This window comes from Equus caballus, chromosome 28 (genome assembly GCF_041296265.1).
Source record: "Equus caballus isolate H_3958 breed thoroughbred chromosome 28, TB-T2T, whole genome shotgun sequence".
Lineage (NCBI taxonomy): Eukaryota > Metazoa > Chordata > Mammalia > Perissodactyla > Equidae > Equus > Equus caballus.
Window position 1 is genome coordinate 51,362,117 of NC_091711.1, and position 13,128 is coordinate 51,375,244.

The 13,128-nt window shown below is 43.0% G+C and overlaps 1 protein-coding gene across 34 annotated transcripts in view; it reads left to right on the forward strand.

Moving 5' to 3' along the window:
* Nucleotides 1–13,128, forward strand: part of PPP6R2 (protein phosphatase 6 regulatory subunit 2) — a 100,183-nt gene that overhangs the window by 58,126 nt on the left and 28,929 nt on the right. For 29 of the 34 annotated variants that reach the window (XR_011433499.1, XR_011433500.1, XM_023631077.2 and 26 more), the window contains one exon: nt 6,466–6,652. The exons of 2 other annotated variants lie outside the window; for them this stretch is intronic. Coding sequence is in view for 22 of the 32 variants with exons in the window: in XM_023631077.2 (XP_023486845.1) it covers nt 6,466–6,652 (187 nt within the window). In the remaining 10 variants the exon portion in view is untranslated. Of the gene's footprint in view, nt 1–6,442; nt 6,653–13,128 lie in introns of all 34 variants that reach the window. 3 more of the 34 variants (XM_070253863.1, XM_070253852.1, XM_023631075.2) reach the window with 1 other exon arrangement.

A 13,128-nucleotide genomic window follows, 5' to 3' on the forward strand; every position in this document is an offset into this window, starting at 1 on the left:
CAGAATGGGCATTGTGTTAGCAGGCATGAAAACAACATTAATCTCATACATCTCCATCACAGCTCTTGGGTGACCAGGTGCCATTTTCAATGAGGGGTAATATTTTGAAAGGAATTTTTCTTTCTGAGCAGTAGGTCTCAACAGTAGGCTTAAAAATTCAGTAAACCATGTTGTAAACAGATATGCTGTCATCCAGGCTTTGTTGTTCCATTTATAGAGCACAGGCAGAGTAGATTTAGCATAATTATTAAGGGCCCTAGGGTTTTCGGAATGGTAAATGAGCACTGGCTTCAACTCAAAGTCACCAGCTGCATTAGCCCCTAATAAGAGCATCATGCTGTCCTTTGAAGCCAGGTTTTGACTTCTCTCTGGCTATGAAAGTCCTAGATGGCATCTTCTTCCAATAAAGACTGTTCTGTCTGTATTGAAAATCTGCTGTTTATTGTAGCCACCTTCATTAATTATCTTAGCTAGATCTTCTGGATAACTTACTGCAGTTTGTGTATGAGCACTGGCTGCTTCACCTTGCACTTTTATGTTATGGAGATGACTTCTTTCCTTAAACCTCATGAACCAGCCTCTACTAGCTTCATGCTTTTCTTCTGCACTTCCTCACCTCTTTCAGCCTTCACGGAATTGATAGTTAGGGGCTTGCTCTGGGTTAGGCTTTGGCTTAAGGGAATGTTGTGGTGGTTTAATCTTCTATCCAGACCACTAAACCTTTCTCCCTATCAGCAATAACACTGTTTCCCTTTCTTATTTTGTGTGTTCACTTGAGTAGCACTTTTAAGGTCCTTCAAGAACTTTCCTTTGCATTCATAACTTGGGTAATTGTTTAGAGCAAAAGTCCTAGCTTTTGGCCTATCTTGGCTTTCAACATACACTCCTCATGAAGCTAGATCATTTCTAGCTTTTGATTTAAAGTGAGAGACTTGTGACTCTTCCTTTCACTTGAGCACTTAGAGGCCATTGTAGGTTTATTAATTGGCCTAATTTCAAAATTGCTGTGTCTCAGGGAATAGGGAGGCCTGAGTATAGAGGGAGAGAGACGGAGAACGGCCAGTCTGTGGGACAGTCAGAACACACACATTTATTAAGTTCGCTTTCTTTTATGGATGTGGTTCATGGCACCCCCAAACAACTACAATAAAAACATCAAGGATCACTGATTACAGATCACCATAACAAATATAATCACAGTGAAAAGTTTGAAATATTGTGAGAATTACCAAAATGTGACACAGAGATGTGAAGTGAGAAAATGCTACTGGGAAAATGGCACCGATAGACTTGCTTGATGCAAGGTTGCCACAAACCTTCAATTTGTGAAAAATGCAATAGTGCAAAAGCACAATAAAGTGAAGCACGGTAAAACGAGGTATGTCTGTATTTATTTACATGTTCATACTAAGGGAAACACTGGGCATGAGTTTAACACTTGTGGTGTAATTTATAGAGATGAGATGTGAGTCTTCATCTTACATCATAGGAAGATTATTTATATTGTCTAAAATTGGAAATAAAGAAGAAGCGGAAGTGTATTTTATTTAGAAACATGGAGGCTGACAGTGGAGGAAACTGCTGAAAGACTGGTGACTGAGGAGTGAGGCTTGGGAGTGAGGAAAGAGAGGGAAGTCTGCCCCTGTTCGGGAGCCCTTTTGAGCTGTCTGAGCTGTTAAAGCCTTTGTACCTAGCAATAAAAACTTAAAAATTAATCTAAAATTGATTTGACTTTAAATGAAATTAAAGCACAATTTCCTTTTTGAGAAAAGGAATGAAATGGATGGGTGGATGAGGTGATAGCTAAGGGAAGAAATAGGGTCAAGATTATTTTTCAGAGATGCGGAGATACAAATAGGTATGTAGACAGGAGTCGGCAGACTTTATCTATGAAAGCTAAGATAGGAAATATTTAGGCTTGTTTAGGTCTCTGATGCAGCCACTCAGCTCTGACATTGTATTGTGAAAGCCGCCCCAGACGGTACATGAGTGAGTGTGGCTGTGCTTCAATAAGCTTGCTTACAGGAAGCAGTACCTGTGCTGCTCAGCACTCTAGTCGGCTGTGACCTCGGCCAGCCTGACAAGGTCAGCAGTGTCTCCTCCACAGCCTGGAGCCTCTGAGGTGAAGGTTCTGCCTGCAGACTTGGCTGAGCAGCATAGCTAATGTCGCTCCACCCTTGTGACTGTAGGCTGGGTTATGGAGAAACTCTTTTCCCAATAGTGGAAAAGGAGCCTGAGCCAAGCCTGTTCAAGAGATGCTGCCTCTGGGCGGTTTGAGGTCAGGCAGCAGCTTGCTGTTCCTGCTTAAGGCCAGAGGCTGCCCCAGGCAGGTGAGGCCTCTGGAGCAGCCCTGGGATGAGAAGCCAGCCACCTGGTTCAGCCCGAGAACCATCAGGTTGCTCCTGGCCTTTTTTTGAGGTTTCTGCCCAGTTTGCCTGCCGAATTCTGGACATTTGAGAAATAAAAAGCCAGCAGATATCACTTTTGTTATTCATAAAGCTGGTGTGGGAGAATGTCATTATAGCTGTGGGTGATAGGCTTCCAAATTGTACAGTTAGAACTGCTCAGCCAGTGGGAAGCAGCGCTGGGTAGGGCAGGACCCCAGGAAGGACAACCTCCTCCCCCTGATGAAACCCTGCTGTACTAAGGGGCAGAGCAGAAAGGAGCATGGCTAAGGCCAGTTGCCCAGAAGAGCCCCCTGTGAGCAGCAAGTCCGGGCACAGAGGGAAGCATCAGGAGCAGGAAGGGAATCTCCTTCATCCTTACTCTGGTAACTCCAGTGTCTGCCTTCCATGTTCCAGGATTTCGTCTTCCTCTTCTTTGGTTTCCTTCCTGTGGTGAATAGTGTACTGAGTTGTACGTGGATGGTAGTGGTTGGGGGTCAGGCCTGTCTGACAATGCACTGTTCTCCTTTTGTTTGTCCGCTGCTCCCTCTGTGTAGAATTCCTACACAGAGGACTGGACATCGTTCTCCTCCAATTTCGAGGACTCATAGTTGTCTTCCAGTTTCTGGCCTTGCTGTTGGCAAGTCTGATGCAGTAAGCATCCTCGGCCTTTGTGTAGCAGGGTTTCTTTCCTCTAGGGGGATATTTAGGTCCTTTTCTACCCCTGTTCTGGAATTTTGCAATAGTGTGAAATTATTTCCTGGGTCAGGACAGGGGAATTCCGGAAGAAACATGGTAATTCAGGAGAGTGGTATAGTCAGAGAGTTTGGGAGAAATTAGTAGATGAGTACAAAACTAAGCAGACAAACTAGGAGAAATCTCGGGGTTGGGGAAAGAAACAAGCAGCTAGGATGAGTGATCAAAGCACTCAGCTGTCACAGCGACCACCCTCTCAAATAGGGAGGCACTGGGCGTCGCAGTTTCACTTATGTGCGAGGCACTCCGGGGCCCTTTGACTCTGTGAGTTCGTGGCCTTCCACACAAGGAAGCTTCCTGTGTTCTTTCTTTGATAATGGTCTCCCGTCCGACTTTCTCACCTCTCTCTGGGACCCCTGACTGGCTGTTAGGCTACCTGGATTCGTACTTCCCTCTTCTTATTTTTGCTCTACATCTGAGAGGTTTCTTCAAGGTTTACCTTCCTGTCCTTTTATTGATCTTTAAAATTTCTACCATCATGTTTTTAATTTCTAAGAGGTCTTTCTTATACTCAGATATTTTAAATACAAGCTTCCATTTCTTCCTCATGGATACACTGTCGCGGTGTATTTGTTGATGGGGTTCTTCTGTTCTCTGCACGCTGTCTTTGCTTTGTGTGCCTAGTTTTCTGCTGGTGGTTGGTTTGGTCAGCACTTGGGTTCTTTTCAAGAGAAAGACACTAAAGTCAGCAAAGAGTTTGGGGTCTGAGTGGAGCTTGCCCACTACCCTTCACTGTGGGTGATGGGTGGCCGACCGCTTGGTTAGGTGATGACTAGTTGACTTTCCTCTTTGTCCTCTCAGTTTCTGCAGAAAAGAATCCTTCTATCTCCTACCTGTGGGCAGTAGCATCAGCCTGAGTCAGGAAGAGGGGCTGGGGGCACCCCAACGTTGTTTTTACCATGCCGCTATTTCTGGACAGTGTTCCATCTCTCTCTCAGTTGTGTCTTGACGTGACCAAGTCAGGAGTCCTCTGGTCCACTTTTTCAGGGAGTAAACCTCCCAGTCCTGTGTGAGGGCATCAAGGGAGGGGCTGGAAGGCTCACTGCTCTCGTGAGTTTCCAGCCAGTCCCTTCACCCTGCCCAGACCGGCCACCGTCTCCATGTCCATGCCTCTCTGAAGTTGTGTTCCTAGTTGGCGCTTCCCTCTGTGACCACCTGAGACTCAGCTTCCCTGGTGCGCCAAGCCAGTCCTCAGGCTGCCCTTTCCTGTCTTTAGGCCTTGCCCTGTGTCATTTCTACTTCTCTTTTTGTGTATTTTTTCTTGGCATTATTTGAATAGGAGTTTGAGAGGGAATGGCATCAAGCTTGTGTGTTCGATTTGCTATGTTTAGCTGGAATTCCTATTCCTTGTGTAAATTTTATAATCTGCGAAAGCTGTACCTGTTTTTTTAAGAATAATTATAAAATACTGATAAAGAAAATCTCAAGCCCTCCACCTAGACATAAGCTTACAAGGTCAGTGCCTTGTCACTCAGCTGCCACACATGTGCATGCGTTTGTGTGTGGAGACAAGATTGGAGTCCTGTGCTCTGCAGCAGCTTCCTGAAGGAGTGGTCCGTGCTTTTCTCTGGGGCTTGTGTCTCTCCTGCAGCTTGATGAATCTTTTCTTATTTTTTGGAGTCTGGTGGACACCCCTCTGCCTGGGTGATGCGGCACCTTGCTCTGGCCTTCGGTGCTGCCAACTTGGCCCTTCTGCCCTACACTGCCAGCAGGCTTCCTCTGGCTTTTCCTTCCATGGTACGGGGCCGCCTCGTCTGATCCTTTTTAACAATCCCACAAGGTGGGCACTGGACACCCCTCTCTGGGCACTGACCACACCTGTCTCTGGGCACTGGCTACCCCTCTCCCTGGGCACTGGCCACCCCTCCCTGGGCACTGGCCAACTCCTCTGGGCACTGGCCACCCCTCTGTCTGGGCACTGGCCATCCCTCTGTCTGGGCACTGGCCACACCTCTGTCTGGGCACTGGCCACACCTCTGTCTGAGCACTGACCACCCCTCTGTCTGGATTCGCTCTGGTAGCCTGGGCCTGCTTGCTGGACTGGGCCAGCTCCTTGTGAACCTGGCAGGTCCCTCACACCCATCCTGCTCACCCAACACTATTTCTTTGAGCTCTGCTCTGCGCTAACGAGCAACACCCAGCCCATAGCCAGCCTGAGACCCTTTCCGTCTTTTACCCCTTCCACACTTGGTTGGCTGCCACACTCTACCAACCCATAGAGTTTCTCAAATCCAGGCACCTCTAGCTGATCCATAATGACCACCTTGGTTTAGGTCTGTGCTGGGGCCCATGTTGGTGGCTACCAGGAGTAGGAAGATCATAGTGGCTGACCCTGACCCAGGGCTTACTGTGTGCCAGGTGCTGCTCTGCTTTGTACATAGCCTTGTCGGGGGTGGGGACTTGCACCTCCTCCTTCAGATGAGGAAGCCCACAGAGAGGTTAGGCAGCATTCCTGAGGCTACACAGTTTGTCTCATGTAGTGCCAGGTGGCTCCAGGGCAGTCAGCCCCACAGGACACTCCCACCTGGTTCTTGACTATTCCAGCCCCCGGCACCCTCACCCTCATTTCCAGATATGCTCAGGTATGGCATTGGGCATTTTTACTGGCACTGCTGTTGCAGGCTTTGTCCTAGATGCAGCAGGTTGTTCAGTAGGCATGCCTGTCCCGGGGGTGATGGCAGTGACCCCATGTCTGTCGGATGGTAAGGCAGGGAGCTCAATGATATCATGGGATTGCATGTAATGGGATGAGAATTATTTTTACCTGGTTATTTTTATCAAATGAATAGTACATCATTTTCATATATTAGTATTTCCAAATAATAACTCGCCTGTGTAACACCTCATAACTGGTACTGCATTGTAAGCTGCTGGTGTGACATTTCTTCAGACTGGGAACAAGCTGGATCTGCGCTTGTTGATATGTAGGAGCAAGAAGGACGAGCATGATGGAGAACTTGGCCTCACTAACTGGTTAGAGGAGGTGAGAGACCTGGCAGGTGAGTATGAGAAATGAGGCCTGGAGAGAGGTGAAGCCAAAAGACAGAGAAAGGTTATTTAGAAAATGGAAATAGAATGAGAAAATGTAGCATGTCAGAGTGTAGGTATGAGGAACCTGAAAAAGGTATGTTAAAAATGTTGAGCTTCCGATAGTCAAAAATTCCTATTGGTCACAGAATAACTGCATTTTTGTTGTGTTCTGAGGTCTATCAATGTTTTGTTCTTACCTGTGATCTGCTTCCTAAGAGGCAGATTATTGAAGCAGTTTCCTAAGAGTTGGAGAAGTCTAATTTCACCTCCAGTTGCTTGCATTGTGCCCTTTTAGATATCCAAACACAGCTTGTGAGTTGCTGACGTGTGACGTGCCACAGATTAATGACAGACTAGGAGAGGACGAGACTCTGCTGAACCTTCTTTATGACTTCTTGGACCATGAGCCACCTCTCAATCCTCTGCTTGCCAGCTTTTTCAGCAAGACCATTGGCAATCTCATTGCACGAAAAACTGAACAGGTAAATTATCTGCCGAACCCATGTGGTTTGGGATGGCTGATGCTGACATACCTTGCTGTCAGCCACTGCTGGGTGACCCACATTGTCAGCCTGTGGGGAACAATGTTTCTGACTGTTCTGTGGGACACATGTGGAGCAGCATGGGCTGCTGATACGTGAATTGGAATTTGATTAAGAAAGTGGCTTCCCAAGAGATATTTCTGCTGGCCGACTCTGGAATAAGCAGCACTTCCCGCCATCCCTGGGAGCTGCACAGGGCCCCAAACTAGGCCAGCTTGTCCTGTCACCAACGAGTCACAGGCGTGAGGTCTAGGAACGTGCCTAAATCATGGCAGGACCTTAGGACATCCACCACCATTTGTGTGGCAGGTGTCTGTGTGTCTAGGGCACTTAATGTTTAAAAGCAAATAAAAGAAAACTTCTGGCATTAGGCTTCTGTAAAGTAGTGAGTCAATTTGTTTCATTCCATTGGAGCATGGTGTTCCTGGAGTCCGTACTTGCTCCTGCCTTACATTCAACCTGACATGTGACTCACTGCAATCCGCACTAGACACACACAGAAGTAGGGTGTGAGGTGTATTGATGGTACCCATCACCAGCTTCAGCAGCCAGTCTTGCTCAGTCTTCTTTCATCTTTTATCCCCTGCCTACCATCCCCAGTGGATTATTTCAAAACAAATCCCAGATACATCATTTCTTCTGTAAATATTTCAGCATATAGCTCTAAAATATAAGAACTTTTTCGCCTTTTAAATATAACTACAGGAGGGGACAAGACTTTGCTGAGCAAATCACATTATCACACCCCAAAATATTAACCATAATTGTTTAATATCATCAAATACCCAGTCAGGAAACAAACCAATATTTTATGTATATGTCTGGAGCTCTGCGAAGGTGCAACCCCAGGGCAGATCATTGTTCACTTGAAGAAATTCTCTTGCTGTGTTGTAAATGTTCAGTGCAGTGTCGTCTTTCATGGGATCATAAATCTTAGATTTGCAAGGGACCTCAGAGGACTGCCTCACCTCAGATATTTCTTTTGAACCAGGCAGAGTATGAATGAAGAATAGTGGCAATAGTGGGGTGGTGGTGATGGTACAGAGAGAGGTGCTCCTGGTGTTGACAGTGGTAGTGGTACTAGGATAGTAGTATGAGTTGTAATCACAGTAGTAACAGTTGTGCTGGGGTAGGGGGTGGTACTGGTGGTGGGGGCTGTCATCGTGGCTATTGAGTAGTGGTAGAAGTTATAGAAACCTTTCCTGTCTGGCCCTCGCAGCCTAGTGACTGGATGTGTGTACCTCCTAATTTCCTGTAGCCTGACTATACTCTTCTGTTACTTTCAGATATTTTCTGAATTTTACTGTTTCATGTAGTATTTCCCTCTTCTTCCCTTGCCTATTGCATCAAAATTAGGTGAACTGCTCTCTTAAAAAATATGAAAAAGTTCAAACAAGACAGAAATACACGAAACTGTCCTATAATACTCTAGAGGTAACTACTGTTGATTATTCAGTGCATGTTTCTCTTAAGTTTTTTTTTCAATAGATGTACTAATATATACTTATTATTTATTTTCACATAATGGCATCATACTCCAAATACTGAAAGTTACTTTTTAAATTTAGAAATAGATCTTGTACATCTTTTCCTATAAAAGTACCATGTTCTTTCTAGCAGACGTGGTGTCCATGGTATTGCTACTCCAGAGTTCTGTATCAGCAGCCTGGGAGTGGGCTTGTTTCCATATTCGGCTGTGATAGGACTGTAGTGAGTATTTCTTCCATGTTTCCATGAAAGGTGGGCTGTCAGGGAAAGGACCTAACTCTTCATTAAAGATTATTTCAAATTTGTAAATTAGAGAAAATACTTTATGAACTCCCATATCTTAGTCACGCAGCTTCAGCAATTATCCATTCATGACCAATCTTATTTTTGCTACATCCCCTATTTCCAACCCCTATCCCAGATTATTTTGAAGCAAATCTCAGATACCAAATAATTTTATACATAAATATTTCAGTTTCTGTTTCTATAGGGTAAGGATTCTTTTTACAAGCATAATCACAATTCCTTTTTATTACTGAGTAGTATTTCATAGTATGGTGTACCACAATTTGTTTAACCATTCACCTACTGAAGGACATTTTAGTTGCTTACACTTTTTAGCTATTAAAAATCAAGCTGCTGTGAACATTGTGTACAGTCTTTTGTGTGGATTCTTGTATTTGAAGTAAATTTCTTGGAGACAACATGTAGTTAAGTCCTGTGTTTTTATCTACTCTGTCCATTTGTCTTTAATTGGCATGTTTAGGCTATTTACATTTAATTGTAATTATTGATATACAGTAATGAGTCACTTAATGATGGGGATACGTTCTGAGAAGTGCATTAGGCAATTTTGTCATTGTGTGAACATCATAGAGCACACTTACACAAACCTAGATGATATAGCCAGCCTACTACACACCTAGGCTGTATGGTACTAATCTTATGGGACCACCGTCATATATGCAATACCTAATTGACCAAAACATTGTTATGTGGTGCATGACTGTATTAGGGCCTTATGGCTGCCATTTTATTTGTAGTTTTCTCTTTGTTCTGTTTTTCATTTCTCTTTTCTTTTTCCTACTTCCTGTGGGTTACATAACCATTTAAAAAATTCCATTTTGATTTATCTATAGTGTTTTTTAGTATATCTCTTTGTGTAGGTTTTTTAGTGGTTGCTCTAAGTGTTACATTATATGGTCATAACTAGGATGTGTGTGTGGTCAGCTTGAATGGTAGTGAAAGTGGTTGAGCCAATTTACAGTCCCATTAGCAGAGTATGACAGTTCCTGTTGCTCCACTTCTTCATAAACTTTTAATATTATCAGTGTTTTTATTTTGGCCATTCTAGTGGTTTTAATTTGCATTGGTTTTAATATAGCATTGTGATTTTAATTTGCATCTCCCTGATGACTAATGAGCATGAGTACTTTTTCATATATTAATTGGTCATTTGTGTTTTCTTTCATGTAATCTGTTGCTTCTTTTCTTTTTTTTTTTAGTTTTTCTTGTTGAGGTTATGATAGTTTACAACATTGTGACATTACAGTTGTACATTATTACTTGTCAGTCATCTTATAGGTACTCCCCTTCACCCTTTGTGCCCACCCCCCACCCCCCTTCCCCATGGTAACCACTAATCTGTTCTCTTTGTCCATGTGTTTTTTTTTATCTTCCATGTGTGAGTGGAATCATAGTGTTTGTCTTTCTCTATCTGGCTTATTTCACTTAACATAATATCCTCAAGGTCCATCCATGTTGTTGTGAATGAGATGATTTTATCATTTTTTATGCCTGAGTAGTATTCCATTGTATATATATATACACACCATATCTTCTTTATCCAGTCATCAGTCAGTGGGCACTTAGGTTGCTTCCACGTCTTGGCTATTGTGAATAATGCTGCAGTGAACATAGTGGTACATAAGTCTCTTTGAACTGCTGATTTCAAGTTCTTTGGATAAGTACCCAGTAGCGGGATGGCTGGGTCATACGGTATTTCTATTTTTAATTTTTTTTTTTTGAGGAAGATCAGCCCTGAGCTAACATCTGCCAATCCTCTTTGCTGAGGGAGACTAGCCCTGAGCTAACATCCGTGCTTATCTTCCTCTACTTTCTGTGTGGGATGCCTGTCACAGCATGGCTTTATGAGCAGTGCCATGTCCGCACCTGGGATCTGAATCAGCGGACCCCAGGCCGCCAAAGCGGAATGTATGCACTTAACCACTGCACCCCCGGGCAGGCCCCTATTTTTAATTTTTTGAGAAATCTCCATACTGTTTTCCATAGTGGCTTCACCAGTTTGCATTCCCACCAGCAGTGTATCAGGGTTCCTTTTTCTCCACAACCTCTCCAACATTTGTTATTTTTCGTCTTGGTTATTATAGCCATTCTAACAGGTGTAAGGTGATATCTAAGTGTAGTTTTTTTTTTTAAAGATTTTGTTTATTTGTTTATTTTTCCTCCTTCTCCCCAAAGCCCCCCAGTACATAATTGTATATTTTAGTTGTGGGTCCTTCTAGTTGTGGCATGTGGGACGCTGTCTCAGCATGGCTTGATGGGCAGTGCTAGGTCCATGCCTAGGATTCGAACCAGGATTCAAACCTGGGCTGCCGAAGCAGAGCACACGATCTTAACCACTCGGCCACGGGGCCAGCCCCCGCTAAGTCTAGTTTTGATTTGCATTTCCCTGATGATCAGTGATGATGAGCATCTTTTCATGTGCCTATTGGCCATCCGTATATCTTCTTTGGAGAAATTTCTGTTCATATCCCCTGCCTATTTTTTTTGATCAGGTTCTTTGGCTTTTTGTTGTTGAGTTCTGTGTGTTCTTTGTATATTATGGAGATTAACCCTTTGTCGGATATATGATTTGCAAATATTTTTTCCCAACTGGTAGATTGTCTTTTCGTTTCAATCCTGTTTTCCCTTGCCTTTTAGAAGCTCTTTAGTTTGATGAAGTCCCACTTGTTTATTTTCTGTTGTTTCCCTTGTCCAAGGAGACATGGTGTCTGAAAAGATCCTTTTAAGACTGATGTCAAAGAGTGTATTGCCGGGGCCACCCCAGTGGCGCACGGTGGTTAAATGCTCACGTTCCGCTTTGGCAGCCCGAGGTTCTCTGGTTGGGTTCCCGGGTGCAGACATGGCACTTATTGGCATGCCATGCTGTGGTAGGCATCCCACGTATAAAGTAGAGGAAGGTGGGCACGGATGTTAGCTCAGGGCCAGTCTTCCTCAAAAAAAAAAAAAGGAAGAAAGAGTGTACTGCCTGTATTTTCTTCTAGATGTCTTATAGTTTCAAGTGTTACCTTTAAGTCCTTGGTCCATTTTGAGTTTATTTTTGTGAATGGCATAAGAGAATGGTCTATTTTCATTCTTTTACATGTGGCTGTCCAGTTTTCCCAGCACCATTTGTTGAAGAGACTTTCCTTTCTCCATTGTATGTTCGCAGCTCCTTTGTCGAAGATTAGCTGTCCATAGTTGTGAGGTTTTATTTCTGGGCTTTCAATTCTGTTCCATTGATCTGTGTGCCTGTTTTTGTACTAGTACAATGCTGTTTTGATTACAATAGCTTTGTAGTATATTTTGAAGTCAGGGATTGTGATGCCTCCAGCTTTGTTCTTTTTTTCTCAGGATTGCTTTAGCAATTTGGGGTCTTTTATTGCCCCATATGAATTTTAGGATTTTTTGTTCTATTTCTGTGAAGGAAAGTCATTGGGATTCTCGTCGGGATTGCATTGAATCTGTAGATTGCTTTAGGTAGTGTAGACATTTTAACTATGTTTATTCTTCCAATCCATGTGCATGGAATGTCTTTCCATCTCTTTATGTCATCATCAGTTTCTTTTAGGAAAGTCTTGTAGTTTTCATTGTATAGGTCTTTCACTTCCTTGGCTAAATTTATTCCAAGATATTTTATTCTTTTTGTTGCAATTGTGAATGGGATTGTGGTTTTGAGTTCTCTTTCTGTTAGTTCATTATTAGAGTATAGACATGCAACTGATTTATGTAAGTTGATTTTGTACCCTGCAACTTTGCCGTAATTGTTGATTACTTCTAGTAGCTTTCCGATGGATTCTTTAGGGTTTTCTATATATAAAATCATGTTGTCTGCAAACAGTCAGAGTTTCACTTCTTCGTTGCATATTTGGATTCCTTTTATTTCTTTTTCTTGCCTAATTGCTCTTGCCAAAACCCCCAGTACTATGTTGAATAAGAGCGGCGAGAGTGGGCACCCTTGTCTTGCTCCTGTTCTCAGAGGGATGGCGTTCAGTTTTTCCCCATTGAGTATGATATTGGCTGTGGATTTGTCACATATGCTCTTTATTATGTTGAGATACTTTCCTTCTATATCCATTTGATTGAGAGTTTTTATCATAAATGGATGTTGGATCTTGTCGAATACTCTCTCTGCATCTATTGAGGTGATCATGTGGTTTTTATTTCTCATTTTGTTAATGTGGTGTATCACATTGATTGACTTGCGGATGTTGAACCATCCCTCTGTCCCTGGTATGAATCCCACTTGATCATGGTGTATGATCTTTTTAATGTATTGCTGTGCTTGGTTTGTCAGTATTTTTTTGAGGATTTTTGCGTCTATGTTCATCAGTGATATTGGCCTGTAATTTTCCTTCTTTGTGTTGTCCTTGTCTGGTTTTGGTATCAGGGTGATGTTGGCCTCATAGAGTGTGTTAGGGAGTGTACCATCATCCTCAATTTTCTGGAATAGTTTGAGAAGGATCTGGAATAATTTAAGAAGGATTGTTGCTTATTTTCTACTAGGCTGTTTCTTCTTTTTTGATTTGTAAGAATTCTCTATCTTTCATGGATATAAGTCTTTTGTTGCTTTTGTGTTGCAAACATCTTTTCCCACTTTGGGTTGCCTTTTTTTTTTTTTTTTTTTTTTTTTTACTTTCTTAATG